Genomic DNA, 11,094 nt, shown 5'->3' with positions numbered 1-11,094 from the left:
AAACCTCAAGGTTGCTGTGAATGAGTTGTTGCACAAGAAGAGCCACAGAATTGCATTTTCATTTATTTAATTTACCTTGGCAAGGAATGTCTTTGACATGGGCACATTTGCCTGCCATGAGACAGTTTGACAGGATATGATGGTTAAACTCAAGTATGGCGCAAATGAATCTGGTTGTATTTGACCACTAGAGACAGCCTGTAACACACACACACACACGATTAAAGATCCAAAAAAGGTCAAAGTAAGCCTGTTGCCTCTCTTAACAGATGTTGGCGGGATACTATCACAGCACATTAAAACTTGGCTGGATCTAAACAGCCTTTACATCTGCAGCACTGAGCACATTCTGCACCCATGGGAACAATATTATTATTCACAAATCACAAGCATGTCAGAGACACAATATATTACAGAGGAGGAAAAAATAAACTGTGAACGGAGCCAAGCAGAGGAGTTTAATCCCAGTGTGTATGAACACACACTTGGAACAGGAGATAAAGATGTGTTTGAGTAATTACAGCCCAACACAGAAGCCAAAGGATCTTATTACAGTCAACTGTGTCGAGTCCAAAAGCTCACGCTAGACAGGGAGCGTTTTCAAACCTGTGACGGGACTATTTAGAAGAGTAGGAAAATACACACCGGGCCAACACAGTTTGGAAGGAATAGGAAATCAACTGGAGAAATAAAAATAAAAAAACAGAAAGAATAGCAGAAGATACATACATATTAATATTACTCTGAATTAAACTTTACATTATTGTGCAAATCCTTCAACTAGAGTCATTTGTATACAGCAGAACTCAAAAATAATCAGCAGCTTATCTCCCGTTCAAGAATGGAGGGGAGAATGAGCTGCTGTGGTTCCATAATACACATATAAAACAGTGTTCTCCGTATAGACGACAGAGCTGGGTGGAGGGGAACTGCATCAGTAGTACATCAGCCCTGCAGAGCTCAGCTGGACCGCCGCTCAGAACGGGGAGAGGCTCGGCACTTTGATATTGATGTCTCCGATGTTGATGTTGCGGGGGATTTCGGGCAGGTTCATATTCTTCACGGCGGAGACGGCGCGAGCGGGGGCCGCTGATAGACCCCCCTACCAAAATAAAACAACAGGGAGAACACCTTTAAAGCGACAGTGTGTGGAATATATACGTAATTATAAGCAGGTTTAGCAGGTTTTGTCTATGGGGAAAACAACTTTTTATAATACTTGCCATTAGATTAAGCTTCACTCAAATTCAACTCAGTTTGGTCAGAGGAACATGAAGACAACGCTTCCTTTTCAGTGCTTAAGAGTCAAATCAGAGATGTTCAGGTTGACCTTGAGCCTTTTGGGGAAATTTTTGCTTTCTTACTGTAATCAAGACTCTACCAGAACCCACATGTGTTGTTTTTATACTTCAGTATAAATGTATGGAGTAAACAACGTGACGGATGTTAATGAATGAGCTTTAGAGGAGCTGGTAGGAGGATTTTATTATGTTTGGACAGAGGAAGGGTAACCGTTCCCTCCTGTTTGCAGTCCTTATGATAAGCTAAGATAGTTTCAGTGCTTTATTGATGCAAGATAAGCTAAGCTCACCGTCTCCTGGCTGTAACTTCAGAGTGCAGATATGAGAGTTGTATAAACCTTCTAGTCCAACTCTCACGATAAAGAAAATAAGGATATTTCTCAACTTCAACTTTTGACAACATTCATGCCACACTTTTGTTCGTTTTCATTTTCATTTCACTCATTTTCTTGAGCTTCATTTTCCGTAAACTTACAGTAGTTAATGAATGTGATGCTTTTTTGCAGCTTCTTCTCAAATTTCAGGTACAGCTTTCATGAGCACTTAAGTGCATGAAAAGGGAAACACAGTCCTTGCCCTCAATTGCATTTAAATAAAGCGACAGTGAGTCAGCCGGATAATCCGATTGAATAGCCATTTTATATTTTCAGTCAGTCTGCGTTCATGTGGAGGGGCCTTAATTTGTTTAGCCCAGACCAATCAGAAGTGAGTGACATATCCAACTCGCAGTCGACATCTTCAGTTGGCTCAGCAGCTGTAGTGGCAATGATCGAAGAAATAAGGACGAAGAGTGTTTGGAATAAAAAAGGCAATACTCTTGGTTCTACTACAACAATTTTAGTCATTTTTTAATCTATAATGAATCTGACAGTGTTATAAACCCAAAGTGCTAAATCTGTTGGGGTACTGTTTTTAGCATTGTTATTTCTGTAGGTTGATTTAAAGTCAGCTGTATCAGGGTTATCTAACGTTTGTCTTTAATTTTCTCATGTTATTTTTAATGACTTTAGCTAGCTGGCTGATATCCCCACTCTTAGCAACTAAGCCTACTGAGCTGTGATTGGTCAGTTGTCTTTAACCACAGGGAACAGGTGTCAATGGGCAATACAACAAACCAGTTTAAATCGCTGAACATATCTAAGATGTGGGCAGAACGAGGCTAATGACGACTGATATTTAACATGATTGAGGACCTCTAAAACAACCATTGAAGTTTTAAGACTGCTTTTACCAGCCAAGTCAACAGGAGGAGGAGCATAAGAAACACATTCATCTATCTAAAAATGTACAGTGTGAATTAAAAACACTGGCTATCAGACCACACTGACCTCTGACTTCTCCATGCGGTTCTGCACATCGACCTGGGCCGTAATCTCATTCATGTTGGTCTCCAGCACCATGCCTCCCATCACCACCTCCTGCAAGATATAATGAACCTGCAGACAAAGACAACAGGGCAGTTAATACACAGCGATAGCCTGCACACCACTGTACACGTCAGTTCAGTCTTAGAAACAGGTCTCTTTTCAGTCATGTAACATAAAGCATACACTACAAAATGCTACAGAAAATTGAGTAATAAGCCACGACGTAGCAAGACGCAGTCGTTTGAAGCGATGTGAACTTCACTATTTTACGATCCCGTCTTGTCTAGCAACTCAGCTCATCTGTGTTTCTTTATACCAAATTATACAGACGAGATGAGGGAGGAACAAAATATGCTGTTGGAGAGAAAAGTTCTCTCTGGAACCTCGCTGACACTCAATGCTCACAAGACGACAGTTTCAATTTATCTTTCAAGTTTAGATTTGTGAATTCCTGTGGGCAGAAAATATTCAGGGAACTTGAGACTCTCTTCTGTTGCAGGCCTAAGGATGATTAACTGGGGGGAAAAAATCATGCCTGGAACAGCTCTGAGATAGGTATAGTTTTCCATAGAGGTGTATTCCTTAAATGTCTTCTTGCTGAAACTGGACTGTATCAAAAATATCTAAAATCTTTTTCATAGTTTAACAGCCTAAATCTGTAATTTATGAGTCTGTATATGTCCACGACAGACTAGTAATATTAACTCTGTTTTAAAAGTCTCCGTATAGTTATTAAAACTGCAATTTCACACTGATATGCAGGTCAGTCTCGTCCAGGTAGAGGAACCCTCTGGGAACAAAGGGTTTTCTGTATAGCAGAAATATTTCAAATTTCATCTTGGAACATTCCTCAGGCCAAGCCCCACAGCACCACATGACATCAATTTCCTGCTGGGAAAATTCAATCAAGATGGCCGTAGACGTGTCTGATTAGTTTCCAGCAGCACTTCCAGCTCAGCTCCCGGTAGAGAAAAGGAGGCCTTTTTAGCCCAGTCAAAAAGGAGCCTACCCAGTTTTAAAACCATCACCTGCAACAGAATCTTTACTAGAAGAAACTGTGACCACTAATGGGTTTTTTTTTTCATCATTCCTGGCAAAAATTCCCAATTTTGAAACAGAATGCGACCCTAAGGCACTGAATAGTTCAATGCTCAGGTGAAAATGTCCAGGCGGAATTTCAGAGCTGCAGAATCTCTCCTTACATCATACATCATGCAGATCAGGGACCCAGTTTGACATACATTAATCGTTAAACACTCTGGCCCACACACCAAAAAGAACTGGAACAATTACAAGAATGCAGTCGTTCCTGAAAAGCAGCTGGCTGTATGAAAAAGACACACACACTCGACCGCACTGCACATCACCTCAGGGTCATGTCTCTCTACAGCTCATTCATAAATACAAAAATCCCCTCATCTGGACCTTTTATTGAATATGAACACTTCTGACAAACTGCGGATTTGGACTTGGCACACGAGCAGTAAACATAATGGAATAAACATGAGGTTGTTTTCAAGATCTTTAGATGAAAATAACAGACTTGGTGTCCAAAGGCCTCAGAGTTCCCATAGTCCTACAGATGCTAGTTACCTCAGGCTTCATGTTTCAAGTTACAACATCATGCCAGGTGGGAATTTGGCCTTCTGAGAACCATAAACACATGTATACATATGACAGGGAGAATAAAACAATGTGCTTTTAATGGATTTTTGCCTAATTTCCTTGGATAGATGTATCCAAAACTACTGGCAAAGAAATCGTTAAAATTGTGATGTGACCAACTATTGGCCTTAAGTAACCTCTTTTCCTTCAGCTGACTGAGTCACCGCTTACTGCAGCTGCAGAAAAAAAAAATACTGGAACTTGGAAAACTTTTAAATGGTGCACTGTGTAGTTTTGTGTAGTGATTTGTTATGCCTAAACAAACTTGATAAACAAACTGTTGATTTTCATGACTGAATAAACTGAATGGAACAACACAATTTCATACTGTTTTACTTCATTTATATGTGGCAGACCCTGCCATAACACTGAGGTTCAAATTCTATTCTACTCTATTCATTCTGTTTAAACTTGATACTTCTGCGCAGCTGCAGATAAAGATTAGGCTACACTAATATCATTAGTATTTTACTATTTACTCAAATTAGATTCCAGCGGTGGCTACATAGGATTGTATCTGACTCATGTGAACCAAACATTTCCCGTTCTATCCATATTTGTTGGTGTTACGCCTTTCAAAAACATTTTCACTGCGGTCAAAACCAGCCTAGTCGCCAGGATAAGATTTGCGTCTGCGTTTCGACATTCGTACGCGTCAACCATTGGATATCTTTAAGGAGATCTCGAGACAATTTCCAGCTGCGTTTGTCACAACAAAAAGCAGATATTATGACAAAAAGTCTGGAGATCTCCAGCTGTGTCTGTTGTGATCAAAACAGGTATTTTAAGCCAAAACATTTTCCTGACCCTAACCTGTAAAGGTTTTTTTTTGCCTAAACCTAACCAGATCATAAGCACAGCATTGTTACCACATAAAATAGAAAAGAAACTTGAACTTGCAACATAAAGACATGTAAAGATTCAATATATTTATGGTTTGCTGAAATGTACATTGCCAACATTTATTCTGGCGACTTTTTTTTGCTTACCATAAACAAAGGCAGGCAGCTGCGCAGTTGTATTAACGAGGCGGTTCACCAGAAATCAAACAGTACCATAAATTACATTCATATAACCACAATAACAAACGCTGTTAGAGTAAATTACTGAGGTCTCTACAAGAGATGATCATATTATGTATCTGCATTTGGGGAGATGAGATCATAAAATATGAAAACAAACTTCATTCAAAAACCTCAATAGAGGCTTCAAATGTAATCGGTAAAGCTCTACTACACTGACAGTAGATTAACGTCACATATACGAGCTGCTGTCCGTCAGGTTAAAAACAACACTGCATGCTGTTCTGACACTGGAAAGGGGCATAATTCAGCAGGTCGGACTGTGCTGCTAATCCACGACTAAGTCAAAGCTACTGGTAAGCTTCTGAGCTCGACAACTGTGGCGCAAACAGCAGCCACGTGCAGAAGAAACACCTGAAGAAGACCAATATAGAAAAGGCTCCTCTGGTTCACACTCACCTTATCCATGTGGAAAATGAGGTCCAGTTCACAGACGTTCTCAAAGCATTTATCCAGCGTTTCCACAAACACCTGCAATTTAATATTTTGAAGATTAGTGTTTGATATTAGGGTTATATTTGCAGGCATGACAAATGCTGGAGCCACTCATGGATTTGGTATTACTGGTAATTAACACAATTCTTTTAGGTTAGCTGGATAAGTAAGTAAAGATGACCATGGTCCAAACTGGGCAACGATTAGTTGATTAATCAATCAAAGAAAATTAGTTGCCAGCTATTTTTCAGTCAGTTTTCCAAGCAAAAATGTCAAACATACCGCTTCCAGCTTCTTAAATATAAGCATTTTCTGCTTTTCTTTGTCATTTATGATAGTAAATGAAGAGTCTTTGGGTTTTGGACTGTTGGTCCCACAAAAGAAGCAATACGGAGATGTCATTTTGGGCTCTGGAAATGTGACGAGCATTTTTTTACAACTTTATGACACTCTATAGACTAAAGATCATTTGAATAATCATAAAAATAATTGGCAGAGTAATCGATAATGAAAATAATCATTAGCTTGAGCCCTAATCAATGGTTGATTCAATGACTCATGCCTCATTCTTAACATTTAAAAATGTTTAAAGTATTCTTACATTTATATCATGTGTTGGTTTGGCTGGTGTATTACTGACAAACAAGGGTTTAGAGGAGAGATTAAACGAACAGACCAGAGTAACTTCGATCGTTTGTCCACACGCCTCTTATTTTATTGATGATAAGGGGTTATAACTATCGTGATGTCAGTGATCAGTGGAAGGACTGAGCGTGCTGACTCACTTTCTCTAGGTCCCGAATGTGACGGTAAAATCTGAGGGCACTAAGTGTTTTATATAATGACGAGTTGTCTGTTGCGTGTTGCCACATGTGCAAGCACATTGAGACGTGGGGGCAGATTTCAGCTCTGATAAAAAAACAAAAAACAAGTTTATCAGCACACAAGTTAAGCTGTCTGTACAGTCTGTTTCTGTGGTATCAGCATTTCCTCATTTAGATTTTTGCAATCACATGACTGTCTTCCATTGAGTTCCACAGAAGAGTAAGTTTCATTTCTTAGATTGAATGAAATGGCAAAATGATTCATGTTTGCCAAAATTAAACAAGCATTGTGTAATGGAAAGGAGTGTGTAAAGTAGAACAAGGGAGAGACAGAATATCTGCTTTTCAAGGTTGGAGCACTCTATGAGCAAACAAGAGGGCGATGTGGAGAAAAGAAAAGAGATGACTGGTTTCTGTATGCAATATATTTTGGAAATGGGAAAGAGCATACTTAAAAAACCAGGCACTCTAAATATAAGAAAAATTATCAAAACGAGGGCGGAAATATTAAAAAGCCTTTATTATAGTCAAGTGGCTAAATCATTAAAATGCCAATCATTGAAAAAGCCTACATGTTTCCCTGCTGAAGACCGAGCAGTCGAAACATGTTGGCTTTTTTAACGATTTAACCACTAAATTAAAGGCTTTTTCCTATTTTTACTCTGTTTGATGCATTTCATTATATCTGAAGTGGCCGGGTTGCCTCTGGTTTTTGAAGATGTCCATAAAGCAACAGAATAAAGTAAGAAGCTGACCTGGATCAGGTCCAGAATGCCGAGCTCACTCTCAGAAGAGTCCACACAGAAGACAAAGTAGAGGGTTGCGTAGTGCCGGTAAATCAGCTTGTAGTCAGAACCACCGATGAGACTGGAAGGAGATAAAAACGCCGCTGTGAGTCAAACAAATAAATGTATGCTAAACAATTCAAAGCCGGGTTGATCTCTGTATGTGAGTGAGTTGATCGGAGAAATGAAAGAACTAACTGGGACCAGGTCTACTCTTGTGGGTTTGGCTCCATCTACTGGTTAAAGTCTTGCTATTGCATCTACAGTTAGCTGCTGCAACAACGTCAAACCAAACTGAGAAAACCCAGAACAGTGGCTCACTGTTTGCAATCGTTACTCTTTACTGTTTGGTTAAAATGTCACAACATATCATAATTCATAGCACAGATCTGCCTGTTGGACTCTGCCAACATAAACTTCAAAGTTTCTAAATGTATTTAATCTCATCATGTCAGTCTTTCCATTCAAATAAAATCACAACATGACCAAATCAAGCTCCTTTGCAGCAGTAGTGAATCGCTCACTGCCAACAAACACATGAGTCTGTTCAGATGTACGTGTACTATAAACACATGTCTCTTCACTTGACAAAATGGGATTGTAATACAGAATCATGGCAAACAGCAACACTTACCTCCCACCCTCCAAGAAGTTGCAGACGTTGTCGTCTCTCTTGGACACCAGATGGAAAGTCTCCCGTATGATCTGCTGCTGCATGTCCTCCGCCTGCAAGAAAACATGTTACAGTCTTATAACAGATAACCATTGTAAAAATGTAGTCTTTGTTTGATTAATAGACTCACTCCACAGGTAGTTCATTATTTAAAGTCATATTTTATTTTTAACATTGAGCTGGCCGATAGAGTTGTACAGAGATGTGGACTCGAGTCGACTCAAGTTACTGTTCTGATGACTTGCAACTTGACTTGGCAGAAAATAAATGACTTGTGACTTGACTTGAGGCACGGTGACTCGAATGGCTTGTCTGTGTTCATTTTATGTTTGGGTATTTGGTTTATTTCCATGGATGGTTATTGAAATAGTGGGCAGTAACAATCAATCTGCAAACATATGATGCTTAAGAGCCTAAATCTGTACATACCTGAGATTTTCTGCAAACAGGCAGACAGATGGAGGTACTAATACCTTGATTTTAACAGAAATTCCCACTCACAGATCACAGTACATCATAGAAAAAGGCTGATGTTTAACAAGAGAGCCTTAAAGATCTCCATGATCACTTGTGAATAGGTCAAACTTACTTTATGTTCAATATTTCAAAAAAACAAAAGCTTTGAAAAGACTCCTCTCCCAACACATCATTTCTGTCATATAATAACTTATAGGGATCCAACTGCACTTAATGCATTTAACCAGCTACACTGCCCGGCCAAAAAAACAGTCACACACTCAAATATATCATTGGACCGCCTTTAGCTTTCATTACGGCACACATTCGCCATGGCATCGCTTTGATAAGCTTATGCAATGTCACAATATTTATTTCCATCCAGAGTTGCACTCTTTTTGTTCGCCAATATCTTTTATTGATGATGGGAGAGTCGAGCTGCTGTCTTCTCCAACATATCCCAAAGATTCTCAATGAGGTTAAGGTCTGGACTCTGTGGTGGCCAATACATGTGTGAAAATTATGTCTCATGCTCCCTCAACCACTCTTTCACAATTTGAGCCCACATTAATCGTGGAGTTGTCATCTTGGAATCCATTGATGGAAAAACCTGGTCATTCAGTATATTCAGGTAGTCAGCTGACCTCATTTTTTGGGCACATAACGTTGCCGAACCTAGACCTGACCAACTGAAGCAACCCCAGATCATAACACTGCCCCCACAGGCTTGTACGGTGGGCACTAGGCATGATGGGTGCATCACTTCATCTGCCTCTCTTCTTACCCTGATGCACCCATCACTCTGGAGCAGGGTAAATCTGGACTCATCAGACCACATGACCTTTTCCCATCGCTCCAGAGTCCAATCTTTATGCTCCCCAGCAAACTGAAGCCTTTGTTTCCCGGTTAGCCTCACTGATAAGTGGTTTTCTTCAGGCTACACAGCTGTTTAGTCTCAATCCCTTGAGTTCTCTTTGCATTGTGCATGTGGAAATGCTCTTATTTTCACTATTAAACATAGCCGTGAGTTCTACTGTTGATCTTTTATTTCACCAAACGTTTAAGTGATCTCCGATCAAGATCAGTCAACATTTTTTTATGAACACATTTCTTGCTCTAAGATGATGGTTCACCACTATCCTTCCAGGTTTTAATAATGTGTTGGACAGTTCTTAACCCAATTTTAGTAGTTCAGTAATCTCTTTAGTTGTTTTCTTTGCTTGATGCAGGCCAATAATCTGACCCTTCTGAAACAGAGTAGCATCTATTTCACAACCACAGGATATGTCTAAAAGAGAAACTACTCACTGCATCAGTTAGGGTTAAATAACTTGTTGCCAGCTGAAACATATTAATCACTGCAGTAATAATCCAATGGAAGGCTCTTACCTATTTGCTTAGTTAAATCCAGGTGGTGCCTTTATTTTTGGCCAGGCAGTGTACGTCTAACTGTGGCCACTGAACCCTTTCATTACCGTAACCTGAACAATCACAACAAACTACTGTACTGTAGCAGTATCTACCTAACCAAAGGTAGAGGAGACGAGTTAATATCAATGTTCACATTGGCATCAGTAGTGACCTACGATGTACAGGTCATCAATGATCCAAAGCCAGCGTTTACAAGCTAACTGGGCCAATAAGCCAGTAATTACAACGTATTTGTACAAAACATAAAAGTTATGTGTGGTTTGCTTTTGAGAAATTATACCTAAAGCTAAATTACATCCGTTTAACGCTGCTTAAGTAGGTGAACATTGTTAAACTCTGTTATAGAGAGAGATGTTTGCCTGAGCAGGAGGGAAGTGAAACTAAAGTGGCTCGCTCCTGCAAGCTAGCATCGGCTAACGTTATTTAAAACTTGGGCGTAAACAAAATATTTTAGACAATACCGACCGAGGTCTTGGTAACAGTGGTGGTGGGGATGATTAGCCACACGCTGACTAGAGTTAATCCACCACTTAGCCACTGCTAGCCAAACAACAGTGAAGACAGCAAAAGGTAAATGCTAATGTTTTGAGCAGAAACCCCAGAAATACTTACAAAATACTGGTAGAATCTGATCAGCCGCGGCTTCCCGTGGTTGTTAAATATCAAGATGGCTTTAATCATGTCTGTTCCGTTGTTGTATCAAATCACGATATGAACTAGTTATTAAAATAAAAAGATTTTTGACTGTTTGTATAACGTTAGCTTGACTGCTTCTCGGCCTCTCACCTGCCGGATGTCTGCTTTGGTTACATCCGGCAGCTGAGAGGCCGTGTGTCCCCACATTAAGCAGCCGACTCTAAACAAACACATTCGATCTTTCTTTCCGGGTGGGTCATTGAGTTCGTTTACATGTCATGCGCACTAGTATCCTGGTTATGATCAGTATCCCAGTTATGTGTTTGGCTGTAAACATCATATCCTAGTTTGAGGATAGGCTGCCTGGACCACAGGGTACTGTGGCGTGTAGGCTAAACACCTTATCCAGGTTTCTGAACATTCAAGACACAGATACACA

General features: G+C 39.9%; 1 protein-coding gene across 1 annotated transcript; it reads right to left on the bottom strand.

Annotated features, from left to right (window-relative positions):
* Window positions 1-47: 47 nt before the first annotated feature.
* Window positions 48-10,818, bottom strand: ap3s2 (adaptor related protein complex 3 subunit sigma 2). The gene is made up of 6 exons (XM_073465064.1): window positions 10,632-10,818; window positions 8,094-8,185; window positions 7,430-7,541; window positions 5,815-5,886; window positions 2,630-2,737; window positions 48-1,102 (listed from the first exon to the last, which is right to left on the bottom strand). The coding sequence occupies exons 1-6, from the start codon at window positions 10,698-10,700 to the stop codon at window positions 977-979; spliced, it is 579 nt and encodes a 192-aa protein (XP_073321165.1). The 5' UTR covers window positions 10,701-10,818; the 3' UTR covers window positions 48-976.
* Between the last annotated feature and the right edge of the window lie 276 nt (window positions 10,819-11,094).

The sequence above is a fragment of the Pagrus major genome, chromosome 4 (assembly GCF_040436345.1).
Source record: "Pagrus major chromosome 4, Pma_NU_1.0".
Classification (NCBI taxonomy): domain Eukaryota; kingdom Metazoa; phylum Chordata; class Actinopteri; order Spariformes; family Sparidae; genus Pagrus; species Pagrus major.
This window is presented reverse-complemented; position numbering and strand designations above follow the sequence as displayed.

What these genes read in the sequence shown, in the direction of transcription:
- ap3s2 (XM_073465064.1), bottom strand. Translation starts at nt 10,700, where the DNA reads ATGATTAAAGCCATCTTGATATTTAACAACCACGGGAAGCCGCGGCTG. An exon ending in TCAGATTCTACCAGTATTTT is followed by an intron (nt 8,186 to 10,631) that starts GTAAGTATTTCT and finishes GTTTTCTTGCAG; the next exon opens with GCGGAGGACATGCAGCAGCA. An exon ending in GCATTCTGGACCTGATCCAG is followed by an intron (nt 5,887 to 7,429) that starts GTCAGCTTCTTA and finishes ATTAAATTGCAG; the next exon opens with GTGTTTGTGGAAACGCTGGA.